Source organism: Poecilia formosa, unplaced genomic scaffold (assembly GCF_000485575.1).
Source record: "Poecilia formosa unplaced genomic scaffold, Poecilia_formosa-5.1.2 Scaffold1101, whole genome shotgun sequence".
In the NCBI taxonomy this organism is placed as follows: Eukaryota; Metazoa; Chordata; class Actinopteri; order Cyprinodontiformes; family Poeciliidae; genus Poecilia; species Poecilia formosa.
Genome location: NW_006801040.1, coordinates 11,735 through 27,738, shown reverse-complemented (window position 1 = coordinate 27,738; position 16,004 = coordinate 11,735). Strand labels below are relative to the sequence as shown.

Here is a 16,004-nt window from a genome sequence, read left to right as displayed (position 1 = left end):
TCTGAAAAGTTGCTAAATATAGCAACAAAGTTAATAACTTAGCAGTTTAGCCCAGCCACTCAACCCCAAACGTGGCCACTCCACTCATTAATTCCGCCCATTTTTGGCTTAATTTTTCAAAGTTTGTCTGGCGAAAGGGGTACTTACCCTTTAAAGCTGAACTGTGAATATATTTGACCTTTTATGGTAGAAACCTTTATTGTGTTTTTATTAGCATGAACTACTCCTACACATTTATGTTGTCATTGTTACTCAAGTCAAGATGAATAATTTCAATTTTTTTGACATCTAGGATGGACAGGAAGTAGAAAACACAAAATATATATTCCATTTAGGTCATAGTAAGGTCATTATTTGACCTTATGCATATAAGAGTAATCATTTGCTATCCTAAAAAGGAAAGTTTATCCATGATATTAAACAATTAATCAATGAAATTAGTCTCATAATCTATCAAAAATCAATCTCACTGGTTTTGCCCTAATGAAGGAAATAAAAATATTATTACATGGTAATTACACTTATTCATACATTTTACTCTTGACTAGAAAGAACTTTGTCTTCAAGAAATGTTACTATAGTATCAGCAATGATATCAAGTATCTAATATTTTTCATAGTGTCAGTATCAAGTTAAAGATTTTAGTATTGTGATAACCCTAACTTGGGTACATTCCTATATTTTTTACACAACTAAAATAGATGAAGACCATTAAAAGCCAGTTGGTTTTCTTTATTTTTTCTTCACCGATCTTTTGAGAGGTTCTGTTCCTTTTAAACGTGTCTGACCATATCAACATCCTTTATTATGCCGTATTTAAAGAGCAAAAAATAATATATATGCTTTGTTGTTGACTTTCACCTCTTAATTATTTGCTTGAAGCCTTTTCAACCTTTCAATTCAGTTGTCACTGCTGAAAAAGCCTTTCAGGTGTGAGGGAAACCAGAAGATCAAAGAAGTACTACCTTCATTATTATTTGCTATTTTAAAATAATGGTAGAGTATACGTATTGGCTTCATCCACTCATAAAACAATAGGTTAGTTGGTTCTTAATTTCAAGGGACCACTCAAGCAAAAAACACAACGTGTAATTTTTGGTCTCTAGTCATGATTCAATTAAATTTTTAGACAGCAAAAAAAACACGGTACTTTCCATTTTTGACAGATTCATCATTAACTCTGTTCTTCAGCCCACAGGAAAGAAGAGGAGCTTTGTTTCCTCAAACCAAAGTTTACACAAATGTCTCATTGCAAATGTGGGGGTTTGAGAATCCTGCAGCCAAGACAAAATCTAAACAAGTTTGGAGGTCAGAAGAACTTCAAGAAATGGTTAAACAGAACAGGATTCCTAGAAGCACACAGTTGGCATATATTGGGGAAAACCAAACTGTTGCTCAGATTCCTCTTTCAGTAGAGTCCAACAAATTATAATAAATGCTTAAATTCAGCAGAAAAGAGAACCTCTTCTATGTTGCTTTTTCTTGCTGAATCATTGTCAGAGAATGGTCAAGCCCTCAAAAGGTTATGAGGGAAACTTTTAAGTTTTCTAAGGGGAATTATTATGGATTAAAATGATATAATTTCAGTAGGATCACAGAAGGATTGTTGCCTGTATTTCTGACTTAGGGATGTGCTGCGAAAGAAACACACAGAAGGAAATAATGCACAAAATATGAGTCTGAAAAGCAGAAAAACCTTAGCATAAAATAGTGATGAGACAAAACAGTTTGGTAAAGATCGATCCAAAGTTGCGAGTTGTCTTGGGCGTCCCCTAGTGGCTGTCTGTCCTTATTCTGATTCCAGCAGTAGATATTATTACAATGCAAAATAAAATACAATTAATGACATATTAAAAAGAAAATAAAATGGAATGAAAACAAAACACTAAAACAGCCGTGAGCCATTACTCTTCTGACCTACATAAAGTGACTTCCCCCCTCACTAACCACATAATAATAGCATGTCAGTCATAATTTACTGCAATAGTCATACACTTTAAACATGTGGTTTATTTAAATGAGTAGCTATGCACTGGAACCAAGCCTGGGGTCTAAAAAAATAGATTATTTAGAAAGGTCCGATATCTTTTACAGTTTATTACTATAAAGCTTTTGTAAACATATATTCTTCCTTCTGAGTAAATATTTCTCATTCACAACATCAGATTTAGTTTGAACAAAATTATATAATCAGATGATCAAAAATATTAATTTGCATACTAATTTTATCTCTGATACTTTTCAGATTTGGAAGTCTGAACTTCAAAGTAAAATATGCTATGCTGCTAAGCTTTGGTGTCCGGTTATCTGAATATTAAAGATAACGTCAAAGCTATGTTGTGTTCAACTTTGGATAATTTTGGATAATGGGATATATTTTGTACCATCTGAATCTGAAAAAACAAAAATCAAAAGTGAAAAAAACTTTAATCTGAAAAACAGTTTTCAACCATTTTTTTTTCAAATCTCATTTTTCTTAGTTAAAAATTATTATTACGCTTAATAAACTTCATGGCCCCAATTTAGCTCCGTACAAATCGAATGCAGAACTATAAGAAAAGCTTTTATTTTGGAAGGATCTAAAGGAAGAGTTGTGGTTTTGCAGTTTGACGCCGCGTGCGGGCGCCTCGCATTCCAATGCCATCGAGATGTGAGTAGAGTGCGGCGGGACTTCGCTGCTTCCCAACGCGTCTCTCCGTCTTCCAGGCGCAGTTTGTACGGGTTAAAAATGTCCAACTCCAAGGAAGGGAACTCCTGTCCCGACGGCTACCGGGCTTTAAGCACTACCGAGCTGAGGGAGCTTTTACACAGCGACGACAAAATGGACCAAATTATTCGACTCAATGAGAAGGTAGGCATCTTCTGTTACACGCTCAAACAGCCAAAGTACCGCTAAATTCATCCGCTAATTCTCCTTCTTTACCACTTCTGATAACCGTTTAAAATTTCAATTATGTGTAATAACTGAAGTAAAAATAAACGTGTGTTTTCGGTGGGCAGTTAGTGTGAAGCAGATATATGTGATGGCTCATCGATTGTCTGCGTGGCGAGCGGTCAGATTTCCAATTTGTTCCCCCCCCCCAAGGCTTCCCCACTCCCATCATATTTAAGGCTTTAAGTTTTGATTTAATGGTCACATTTATGCTCTTTTAATGCATGTTATTGTGTTTTGGTCCCTCTGTTGGGAGGAAGCATCAGATGCAGTGTTGAACCCCCCATGCAGCGCTGTTCTGCTCTTTGTGGTGGTCCATACATTGAAGGATTATATTATTCATTTATATTATATATTCCCTATAAAATATTCACTGGACGAAACAAATTTCAGGAAAATTCAATCTCAAACTTCTTCAAATCAATCATAATTAAGTTTTTATTGTTTTATTCCTCATATGTTTCTACCTTAATAAATAAGGATAGTAACAATGATTAAAGCTATTAGCTTGACTTTCCTCTAAAATCAAGTCACTTCATTTTTAATTCATTGCCACCAAAATAACAACATGTCATGGTCAGTTTTTCAGTTTGTTTTTCTGTTATGTTGTCAATTGTTGGCTGATCGTGATAAAATCAGCCTCTGTGCGGGCGTGTCTCTGATGACATCACAGAAGGTGGTTCTTTTGAGTTTCAATTTGAGTTTTTCTTTATGTTGTCTTTATTTTCATGCTTTTAATCAGTGAGGTTGCTAATGTCTCAAGTTCTTTGCAGCGTTTGATTGCCTTGTATTTGACTCAGTCCATGGGAGGTTCTAGGCGGGATCCAACGGGGGCCAGCACCCCCTGTTGCCATGTCTGAAAAGTTGCTGCTAATTCAGTTTCTTATGATGATATGTGCTGACTCAGAATCAAAAACTAATTACTGAATTAGTTGGATGAATCAAATATTTCCTTCTTTCTTTTAACAATAAATTAAAAATTAAGGTGTTGCACTTTAAGCTTCATATTTTTAGCTTTTCTTTTGTTTTGTACCCACATGAAAAAACACTTAAACATGTTTCTTTAATGTTGCATTTAAGTCCCAATGACTTTTTTTTCTGATATTTTGTATTTATTTATTTATTTTATAACAATGAACATAACCACTAGAGGCAGGATGAATCCCATCAGAGCCCTGTGCGCCTCAGCTGTGAATATGCACAGGAAACAATAATTTTATTCAAATTAAAAAAAAGACTCAAACACAATTTGAATCTTTCATAATCTGAAAAAATCAATTAAAAATATTTGCACCTCCTGTGATGTCAGTGATGCATCTCGTGCCCAGAGGAGAATTAGCATTTTTGTTTCCTCAGGGCGCTTTTATTAAATAACTTTTTATTTTGTAAAACCCCATATTTGATTGCTCAGCTGTTTTTTGTTGTGAGTGGACATTCAGTTAGCAAGTTAAAACTGCCCCACTGTATAGCATCTTTAATTTATTTAAAGTTAATATCACTCAGAATACCCTCTTAACCACAGCTGCTGCTCCTCTAACCCCTAACCTTTCCTTAAACTCTGTCTTGATATTAAAAATTCATAACCACTGCTACGGTCGCTTTTCCTCCCACGCTATGGGACTGTATTAATACATTTATGTCCCCCGCAGCACTGGGAATGCAAACACACACTCACACTCACACAGATGAACGCAACTTATTGTGCCAACCAGGGGGGTCCGAAACTTTTTCAAAAACTCTGTTTGTGAGGTCTTTTTCTTTAGTTTTTTTTCCTGTGGACAATAAAAAGCCTACAGGAGGCTGGGTGTTCCATAGCTATGGGTGTGTGCAGTGAAACATAAACCAGCGTGGGTTTAGTCATCCTGCAGTCAGTCGTTTGAATGACTGGGGGGGGTATTAGATTAGAGAATTAAGAACCTAGTTTTAAAATCCCTGAACTGGACATTTAGGTGTGTGACCATCATGTCCCAAAGAAGGTAAAAGCTGAATAATGTTGAATTTAGCTCAGAAAATTAAAAACACATTTTATTTGGGGAATAGAATCAGGGTTTAAAGATTTGAAATTTAAAACCCTGGGATGATGGAGATTAAATAGTTGAATTTCTGACTCAGAGCTGCTGGAGCCTGGGGCTGAGATTGTCAGAGTCAACGGATGTGGTAATTAATGTGCCATTAATACCCAATACAGAGCTTGTGTGGATTGGATAATCTCAGCGATTATAGCCGGAATCACTGCAGGTGGATGCATGAAAACATAAACAGCCTCTCACTTCACTAAACATGTACAGATTGAGGAAATGATCGCGCTCTGCGGATGAACAGTTGGTTTTGGATCCTTGATTTCAAGGATCTAGTGTTTTCATTGTGTGCTTTGGTTGCTTTCCGCAACTTTATTTTGCTACATTTGTAAATTGAAGGGAAAGCTGTTGCTATGTTCTTAAGTGATGAGTGTACTTTGGGTTTTTAACCATGGACAATAGGGTTAAGGTGACCAACCTTAACCTTAACCCTAATCCAGACCTTATGTGTAATGTTTCTCATCCCGTCTCTCTGCTCAAACTGTGCGCCCCCTTGACGAGTTTGTGTTAATTATGGTTGTTATGTAAGCTGCTTGGCTTAATCTCCGGTAATGAATGTGAATCATGACTGCTGCAGTCTGCCTTGTGCAGTATAACTCCTTACTGGAGATGCATCAGATGAGATTTCACTCAGCCAATTAAAAGTCTGCAATGAGTTAATTCCCAAGAATGGCATTGGAGAGGATGGAAACTCCTTATAGGAAGTTGTGTGTTGATAATAGTTGATAATAAAACATTGGATCGTTTAAGGGTGTTTTCACACCTGGCTGTTCAGTAGACTCGAACTATCAACATTTGTTATATTTTCAACTGCTCTAGCTCTTTTTCTCACTGCACTGTGTCAAACCAACCAAACCCTTTGAAAAACCTGTTCTCCTCCTCACCTGTGGGGGCGCTGCACCAAGAATGACTGAAGGAAATGATAGAAAAACCTCTGAAGAAGACACTGAGCGCAACTCCTTATAATTTTGAACAAGAATGAAGTGGCATCAGATTTTAGTAGTTGTAGTGTTTTTCTTTTGTCTTTGGCTGAAAACCATGATCCATTTCTTCCGTCAGCACAAGACTTGCCATTTTTTTGGTTGTACTTACCCAGAATACCCTGCGCTACAGTTTGCTTCCTGCTTTTGGAGTGCGTCTCCGATCTGCTTGGTGTTCACATGCGCATTCAGATCACCGGAGTTCACTTCAACCAAACTGAGACAGAGGTCTGCAGGTGGACCAGAGTTCACTTTTTTGGTTCAGTTACACATTCACACCTCCCCAAAAGGTCAACACTTGTTAGTGAGCAGTCATTAGCTATTTGAGAGCAGAGGTGACTTAAAATAAAGTTGATTTGTATAACACATTTCAGCAACATGGCAAATCACAGTGCTTTATATGTTAATAAAAGAAAAAGCATTTCACTGCAGTAACACAATAAAGTCAGACTAGAATTAGTCAATGTTCCATTTACTACAAATCAAGGGCATCTGTAAATAAGTTTGTTTTAGCCTTGGTTTAAAGGAACTCAGTGTTTCAGCTGTTGTGCAGTTTTCTGGAAGTTTGTTCGAGATTTGTGGAGAACAGAAGCTGAATGCTGCTTCTCCATGTGTGGTTCTGGTTCTCTGGATGCAGGACAGACCAGAGCCAGAAGACCTAAGAGGTCTGGAAGGTTGATACAACAATCTTTAATGTATTTTGGTACTAAGGCCTTAGCTGCAGCTAAAGGAGAACGCTGACACTCTTGCAGTAATCAGTGCAACTAAAGATAAACGCATGGATGAGTTTCTGTAGAGTAGTCCTGAAATACTGAAATGCTCTTCTGGTGATAGAAGGGCAACTTTGTATCTGTCTTTGTGTGTCTCTTAAGGTTCAGGTCAGAGTCTATCGCCACATCCAGATTTTTGAAGTGCTTTTATTTGCTTTTTTACATAAAAATAATTGATGTTTGTGTTTGAAAGGTGCTAAATATTAGAGATTCAAATCTTCTAGTGATTTGATTCTGATTTTTAGGGTCACACTTGAATTCATTTTTTATTCAGAAGCCAATTTTTCTATTCAAATGGTCCAGATATTCCGTTTAAATTATGTGACTGACAAGAGAAAAAGACGGTGTACACAAATAGAATATTTATTTAAAACAAGTCAGGTTGTATGCTGTATCAAATACCATCAGTTTATGATTAAACAAAAATAAGTTTGTGCATAAAATTATGAGACTTAAATTATCAATATTAACTTTAAAAAAATGCAATATTATTCAGAGCATTTTGAATCAAAATTCCCAGGACAAGGATTTGGGATTCTTAAAGATTTCTTTTTTATTGTGCACCTCTAATAAATGTCTTTTTTTGCAGATTTTCTAATAATTCTCATTAAGAGTGAAGTGTTCGAGTACCAAACTGGTGCCGGTGTTCACTTTGTTTCTTCCCATTTTTTCTAACTTAAAAAAAACACCCATAGTGGTGCTCTCTAATCTTTGCATCCCAGCTCAATAGGCAGTCATCCACATGCTTTAGCCGACAATTTCCAAATCCGTTTGTGGGTTTTGTTGTTCTTTAAAATCATCCTTAAAGGCAAAACCCTGTGAAAGATCCAACAGAGTAGACTCCTTTTGTCCTGTCAGGATGTCCTGTCATTTCACCTCCAGGCGATGTGAAGTAAGTCTGAAAATCAAAGCATCAGACGGAGGGAATACACGCAAACTTTAAATGGTTTCTCAAATCAAAACAGTGAAAGTGTCACTCAAACCTGCCAGCTTAGCAAATGAGCTGCAAAGCCAACCGATGACACATCGCACATCTTCCTTTGATCCGCTTCTGTAATAAATCTCGTCGTATCAGCTTTAAACTTTTCCCTAATGTTCCAAAAAAAGACGCTGCCTTGATATTTACAGGCCAGCCCTTGGTTTCTTCAAGTCTGCTGCAAACAGATTCCCTTTCATGGAAGCAACTCCGGCCGCCGCTTTTGTCCCAGGCTGTGTGTTTAATTGATGACTGCAGACAGCGGAAACCTCGTTAGGACTCAGACTTGTCGAGGATGAAAGAGAAACGCCCATTTGCTTCATTTCATGCGGCCAGACGAGTGAAACCACAGCAAACAACGACAGAGCTGCATCTCGTCTTCTCCAGAATCCCCAAACATCGTTTGTGGAGGATAGTAAACGCTGTCAGAGTTTCCCCTCTAGCCCAGGCATCATAGTGCAGAAGATGCGCCGTCCCTCAAGACGACAGCGGTTGTTGTTGGATAAACAAGATGAAAATGAGACGTCCTTTTTATTCCTGTCGGGGGGGGGGGAAGAAATGGGCTTTTTAATGTCTGAAAGGATCGACAACTGTGTGAGACATTCTACAAACTCCTAGGCAAGCCGCAATAAGCAATAAATAAATTAATCGCATGATAAATTAAAATGAGGTCAGTAATTTTCATTTACATTTTTCTTTTTTCTCTCGCTCTAACAAAAACTGGATGATAAATCTACAGTCCGGTGCTCTGGTTTCAGACAACACCTTTTTAGAAGGACAGTTTTATTTAGAAAGACTTCACAATTCATTTTCATTTGTTTGTTTTATTTATTTGTGCTATTTGAAATGTCTTGCACATCCTTATTCTAATGTTCATTAGAATTTAAAGTTTGATCTTTGGGAATGTGTTCTTGTATTATTATGCCATCACTGGAACATGGTCTCAAACAACAATATTATTGTTTAACGCAATAACTCCTGGGATAATTTATTGCCATCAAATTCCTCTGACTTCTATTAATGTTTTTGGGCTTTTGAAGGTTAATTCTTGAACATCTGGATTTTTTTTCTTCACCATTGCACTTCCTTGAGTGATGTCTGCCCATTCAGGGCGACCATCTTGTTTAAACAACGTATTTTACAACTTTTATTTAATTGGAATTTGAATTAAGGTAAACTCTACAAGTAATATTTAGTTAGCGTGGCCCTGATACTCTGTCATATAACTCGCAAAAGAAGACATTTAAATAAATCACTTTTTAAAAATATTTTTGTCATTTGTAATTTCTTTTGTTAGAAAACAAAGCGAGGAAAAAAAAATTGATTGGAAAAAATCTGAGGTTTCATTTTTAAGCCATATCACCAGTCCTAATATGTGGGCCATTCTGTGAATTCCTTTGAACTTGGGACCGGCTTTTAAATGACCCATGAAAATGCAAGACAGATGCGGTGTGCAGCGGCAGGTCCTTCAGGCCCAAAGTGACTGCTGACCCTGTTGAGTTAGAAACGTATCCGCCCGAACCGCTGGGACGGACGAGTTTTGTCTCCCATATCCTCACAGCGAGGACATGGGAGACAGCGATCATTTGAATTATTTATGGCGTCTTTTTATTGTTGTGGTGACAGTGTGACTCTGGACCCCTCCCCCATATGTCCAAATATCTGAATCCCCTAAAAGCAGGACAGCTGCATTGAGCTCTGCATCCCAAAACGATCTTGCTTTCACGCTATTTTAATGCTTCCAGGTTTATTCTGCATGTTTGGCTGTTTGACATTTGTCTTCAGTGGCTACAGATCAGCTTAAAGTAAATCTTTATTTTCACTTAAGCCTGGCAGCTCGGCTTTATGGGCTGCGATTTTAGCGAAGACCAAAATGTTAATGTGTTTGTTCTGAGCAGCTGCAGGGAGATTGCATATTAAAGTATAAATAGCTGATTCTCTCAGGTCTGTTGCTATCTTTTCTTTCACTCCTCTTCGTAGATTCACGAACAGCGAACCTGATGCATGTGATTCATGCATCACCTGAATACATATAATACAGTGCCTTGCAAAATTATTCAGATGCCTTGGATTTTCTTTTTTGCATGTTTTTCACCTGCAGATGGAACTGAATATAATAACACTTGAAAATAAATATCCTTTACTGTCCCACATTCTGCAAATTCACGGGTTCCAGCAGCAAAGGAAGCAGGCAGGTTTAAAAAAAGGTAAAAAAAAAAAAAATAAATAAATAAAAAGATTAGTAATTAATTAATCAGATTTTTGTCACAGAAGGAGCTCTCCTGTTAAGCAACAACTTCCTGCATAGGGTAGAAAACATTGGGTGTATTCACACCATCCCTGTTCAGTCCACTTTAATCCAAATCCAGTCCGTTTGCCTAGAAACTCTGGTTTGTTTGGTGAATGCTAATAGAACCATTGGTGAATTCTGGTCCGCCTACAAATCTGGATCATGGTTTGGTTGAAGTGAATTCTGGTGCTGTTCATATGTGACCACCAAGCAGACAGGAGACCACTCCAAAATTAGGACCAGATTACAGCGCAGGTAATCCATGCTAGCAGGAGAAATGACTCCAAAAAGACAAAAAGAAAAATCCTACAGCTGCTAAAATCTGACACTACTCCATTTTTGTTTACATGTCGTGAAGAAGAAAGTTGTACTTAACAAAGATCTTCTTTCTTTCTTCAGAGATTTTTGTGTTGTTTCGTTCAGTGGTTCTTGATGCAGCGCCTCTGTGGGCGAGGAAGGGAACAGGTTTTTCTAAGGGTTTGGTTCATTTGACACAGTACAGTGTGAAAGCGAATTTCACCAGTAGAAAATGTAACAAATCTTGCAACTGTGGTCCCCAATCAAACCAAGCCTAGAGGAAAATCAGGTGGGAAAACAACCTAAGTCCAACAGTAGTAATGTTTTAACCAGTCCTTCTGTCTGCCTCCACCTTCATTGGTTCAAGGTGACATCCAGAGCTTGATTTGTAAAAAAAAAAAAAAAAAAAAAAAAAAAAAATTAAAAACATGCAAACTTATGCAGTTCATTTTATTTGTACATCTACATCTAAGAAATTGTGGTTGTAATATGAAAATATGTATTTTAAGCAGAAGTTTTTCGCATCTTCCTGACCGACTGTCACTTTGAGAATATGATTTCAGCTGCAAAGTTATTCCCCAGCAGGTCACTTAACATTTTGGACCTGTTGAGTCTGTGCAGCATTAAATGATAAGATGACCTGCCGTCAAGCACTCAAACCTGTCTTCAGTCAGGCTGCGTTAAGACTAGCTGCTCTGCTTCCTGTACCTGCAGAGAGGATGAGCTCTCACAGGATATGGTCTCTCACCCATAAACAAAGCCCATCTTCTCATCGGCTCGAACAAAGTCAACCAATGTCCTATATTTGCACACAGAGACCCCTCCTAACCCCCACAGATTGTGTTTGAGTTTTCTCTTGGTTTCCAGGGAGTCCTGCTGGTGTTAAAAGCAAACATTTATCAGCCTCAAAACTAACCACAGAGCTGGCCTCATTTACAGCAGATTTCCTTCAAGCTTTTTCAGTGAAACGTTCCTAGTCTGGTGCGTCATTGTTGCTTCATATTAGAGGCACATTTTGCCACATGTTTTTAGAGTTTAAATCATCTTCTTTGCTGTCAAAATGAGCATTTCATTTTTTTAAAGACTAAACTGGTGGAAAGTATGGGAGTAGTTGAAGTTAGGCAATGGTTAGCTGTGGGTTTGGATACTCTGTAAGGTTTTGTTGCACAGTGAGCATCTGAAGAGATGACTCTTACGTGCTGATGTGCGGAAGAACAAATCCTAATTGTGTAGAAAATAATACGCAGATGAATTAAGATAAACTAGTAAAAAATGCATAGTTTGCAGGATCTCCTGACTGAACAAAGCCTTTTTATGTTAATTTCCAGTTCAGTCTCAACAAATTTGACATCATGAACACTTACGTCCTTTTTTTATTTGTAAATGTATACATTTTTCTTTCTTTTTTTTTACATGCCTTTGTTTGAACTTTATGCTTAGAATATAAACTTTAAAGTGGAAATCATTGCTTACATTTTATTTTGTGGCATACAGTGAATGTAAACATTAGCCAGAGTTTAATGTCATAAAAGCAAAATAAACTTGTGGACGAAGATTATACTTTTAGAGATCGAAGAATAGACAATATATTTATTAAAAATGTGTAGCTAATTGTAATCGTATGAGTTTTTTTCTCTTCTTTGAATGTCCTAAAAATCACAATATAAATTTCATGTATTAATGTTATTAAGGACAAGCTATACAGGTGTTACTCCTGATGCAACCAGCAGACCTGTACTAGAAGGAAACTGAAACATTTTCTTGCGTTTTGGCCTTTCATCCACATGAAAACTCTGCTTAATATAACTAAAAATGATTATTTATGAAAACTCTGACAAAAGGGGAAACTTGTGAAAACTGGATTTGTGTTTACGTGTGTTCATAGGAAAACTGAGATTTAGGATGCCACACATTAGTCGGTGACAAATAATGTGCCAATATATCCACATACTAGTTTTTGAAATTATTCCCAATAAGCATTGTCTTATGTTTTAATGACTTTATATTCTAATATGCTACTCAAAAGTTGTTCAGCCTATATATCTGTCCTCACAAATTATGTTTAATGCCTAACAGGAAGTTGTGGTTGTTTTGAAGCAATGTGATTGGTTCAATTATTGAATTATTTGCTTACAACAAACTCGTATAGCTCGCTGAAAAGTTACTTGTAAGTTAGTTTTTCTCTTAATTCAAGTGTACTCAAATATTTGCACCAAAGTAATTTGTAATATTTTATGTTTTTGCAGTTTACACTGTTTTACTGTTACACGTAGATCACCACAACATAACGGTTTGAAAAATTGTTCAAATTTGTCTTGAATGTAACATGTTTTGGCATTTTTCAGCTTTCCAAAAACAATCATCTTTAAAAAAGATTCTGGTAACAGTGCGGTTTTCTTTCTCTCAGACCAAAAATACTTGGTAAGGTATTGTGTTTCTGCAAAAAAAAAAAAAAAAAATCTAAGATGGGGACATTGTAACATTTCCGTGTGTGGAGCAGATTTATTTTCTAAACCAGAACTTTAAGGTGTCATCTGCACAGTCTTATGCACCACAAGCCCAGACTGCACAGATGTTTTCCATGCATGACTGACTCATCACGTGAGTCCGAACATCCGTCATGTTGTTAAACGGAAAACAAATTGACCTCATTTGACTCTTTTTCTTCTTTTGCAGTTCCAGGAGCTCCAGGTTGATCGGGAGATCCAGCTGACCTCCAACCGGAGCCTGGCCGAGGAGAGCCTGGCTCGACGACCCCGCCTCAACAACGGCAAGCTCCAGCTGGCAGAGAAGTACAAGGAGCTGTCCAACCTCGTAACCACATGCTGGGAAAAACAGAGTCAGCTGGGTGAGTTTGCCTTGCTGCCGAGGAGACATAGATTTAGGGATGGGGAGGGATGGGGCGATGTGGTTCTGGTTTCATGCAGCTGAAATGTCAGTGATGGCAAGGTCACTGGTTTGTATCTACGGCCGGATCGATGAACGCAGCCCTCAGCAGTCTGAAACGATTCAGTGGAAACAGCCAGAGAAATCAGTCAGAAAAGGTCGCGTCCCAAACACTTAAGGTCACAGCTAATTACACACAGTAACCCACAGCGGCTCCTCGGTGTCTTCCCTGGTAATGGCAGGAAGACACCCAAACATGATGGCTGCACTTACACATCGAAAGCAGAGCTGTGCTTTACAACGGAGTTATAGGTCAGGCTAAGAAAAAAATATGAATAAAAAAATTAAATTATGAGAATAAAGTCAGAATATAATGGGAATAAAATAATAAAATTACAAGAATAAAGTCAAGATATTACACTCATAATATCACCAGAACAAAGTTGTAGTAATGTGAGTATATTATAGGAATAAGGCCATGATAATAAGAGAATGTCAGAACAATGTCATGATATTAGGAGAAAAGCATCAGCATCAGATTATCAGTTGCTTTAATTTAATAAATTTAACTTTATTCTCAAACTACTTTATTGTCATGTTATCACTTTACTCTTCATTACAACTTAATTTTCAATATATTATCTTAGTCTCGTAGTATGACTTTATTTGGGGGTCACCCTGCACAGGTCACCAGGTCATGGGACTTTATTCTTCCTGTATTATAATGTTATTCTCATAATATTAAGACTTTATGCTTATATGATTTACTTTATTCTGGTGTGAGTTTATTCTCAAAATATTGTGACTTTATTCTCATTATCACTGCTTTATTTCTTGTAATCTTATGATATTATTCTGATAATTTTATTCTTTTCTTAGCCTGGGCCTCATACTCTGTAGTGTTTCCATCCCACTCAGCTCTCTGTCAGCCTCTCGGTTCAGAGACTGAAGGCAGCTTCCCATCAGAGTGCAGAGAAGCCTCTGAGTGTCTCCGAGTCGAGCCTTCATCTGCTCAGAGAAACCTCAGCATGACTGGAGTTCGGTCATGGGAACCAAATGGAGCATATCAAATGCCAGCAGGAAGCTTGCAGCAGTTGTCAAGGAATTTGTGGGCTAAAAGACGGGGAGGGGGTGCCTTGCTTCTTTTTGTTTCGGCAAGTTATTCCTTCTCAGACGACGTCGCCTCAGCCTTTCTGCTCAACTCTTATCTGGGTAGAGAAACTTTAAAGGTTCGTACACTGCGAGTCGAATCAGAAACGGGTGATGAAGTCAGCGTTCCATAATGTCTTCTGCTGCTTCAAGTTCAAGTGTGGCGTAATGAAAAGGCCAGATTTCTGCCTCAGCTGCAGTGATGGAAGTTGGGTGGAATGCTAAACTTCCTGTCGATATGCGCGCGGTGCACAGATGCTATCCCACCTCCCCGGCGAGGCAGGCAGGATGGGCGGGGGTCAGTCTTTGCGTCCTTCCTGCGCGTAACATCTGATTCTCATTTGGCTCCGTGAGCGGCTGGGGGGGGAAGCGGACCAGAAAGATGAATGAAGCAGCTTTTCTTGACGTAAACGTTCCCAGTGGAGACGAACTGAGGAGCAGATTGTTAGACGCATCCTGCTGTTTCACTGAGGAGGATCTGTGGACAGGAAACGCTGCCAGAGCACTGCAAAAAACTAAATCTTACCAAATATTTGAGTCTAGTTACAAGTGAAAATCTCTTTGTTTTCTCTTATTTCAAGTGTACTATCGATTCTTACAAGTAACTTTTCAGCAAGAAATATGAGTTTTTTAAGTAAGTAATTCCTTAATATTGATGGAAAAACGTACAAGATTTTTTCACTTTTAGCAAGACGTTTTTCTCATGTTATAGATCAGCGGTGTCCAAATTTTTAGTATTGGGACCAAAACTGGCTAATTTAAACTACTGGAGGCCGCAAACTGTATTTAATTAGTTTAATGTAATCTTTTTTCTTTCTTTTTTTGTTTTACCTACTTAATAATAAATATATAAAATAAACAAATAAAAAAGGGGTTCATAGTGTTTTCTTATTGAAAAATAAAGCTTTTTCAAATTATCTGGCTTATCAATTGTTTTCTATTTTGTTGGCCAAATTTATACCACTCTTGACTTGTGATTGGGGACCAAACACAATTAACAGCCATCATGTTAAGGGCCACAAATGGCCCCTTGGCTACACTTTGGACACCCTTGTTATAACTGAAATAATGTGATTTATTAAGGAATTATTGATTAAAAACAAGCAACTACATCTTTCTGAAAAGTTAGTTTTGTCTTATTTCAAGTACAATAAGATATTAGGACTACTAAACTAGACCGAAAATACTTGGTAAGATGTTATTGCAGGGACTCCAGGTGGAGGAGAAACCTTGAACTGTCCTGGTTTTGAGTTTCTTTCTCTTAAACGTTGCAGCCACCATTAGTTTACTTTCCTCCATTATTACCTAGGCCTGTCCGATAAACGATAAATCAATTAATCGCATGATAAATTAAACCTATCGACCTCATTTTAAGTATCGGCTTTATCGTCTCTTCCTGCCTTTTCCTCTTTCTGTTGATGACACTGAATGGAAAAAAAGGCTCAACTCCGGTGCTCTCCACTGATCTTCCCTTCCTCATTTCCTTAGTGTAATGCCCAGCGCACACTACACGAGTTGTTGGCCCATTTTCAAAACCTGAGACCACACATTAGCAGACAGAAATCCTAGGTATAACGGTTCAATCGGGTTCGTCATGCCACATGGGCACAAAATATAGGCTACAAGTCCAGTTAACTGGACTTGTA

At 37.7% G+C, this 16,004-nt stretch overlaps 1 protein-coding gene across 1 annotated transcript; it reads left to right on the top strand.

Annotated features, from left to right (window-relative positions):
• The first annotated feature begins 2,513 nt into the window (after window positions 1–2,513).
• Window positions 2,514–13,320, top strand: LOC103132517 (vacuolar protein sorting-associated protein 37D-like). Its single transcript, XM_007544322.2, has 2 exons — window positions 2,514–2,851; window positions 13,000–13,320. Exons 1-2 carry the CDS (start codon window positions 2,729–2,731, stop codon window positions 13,252–13,254), a joined length of 378 nt encoding a protein of 125 aa, XP_007544384.1. The 5' UTR covers window positions 2,514–2,728; the 3' UTR covers window positions 13,255–13,320.
• Window positions 13,321–16,004: the final 2,684 nt, after the last annotated feature.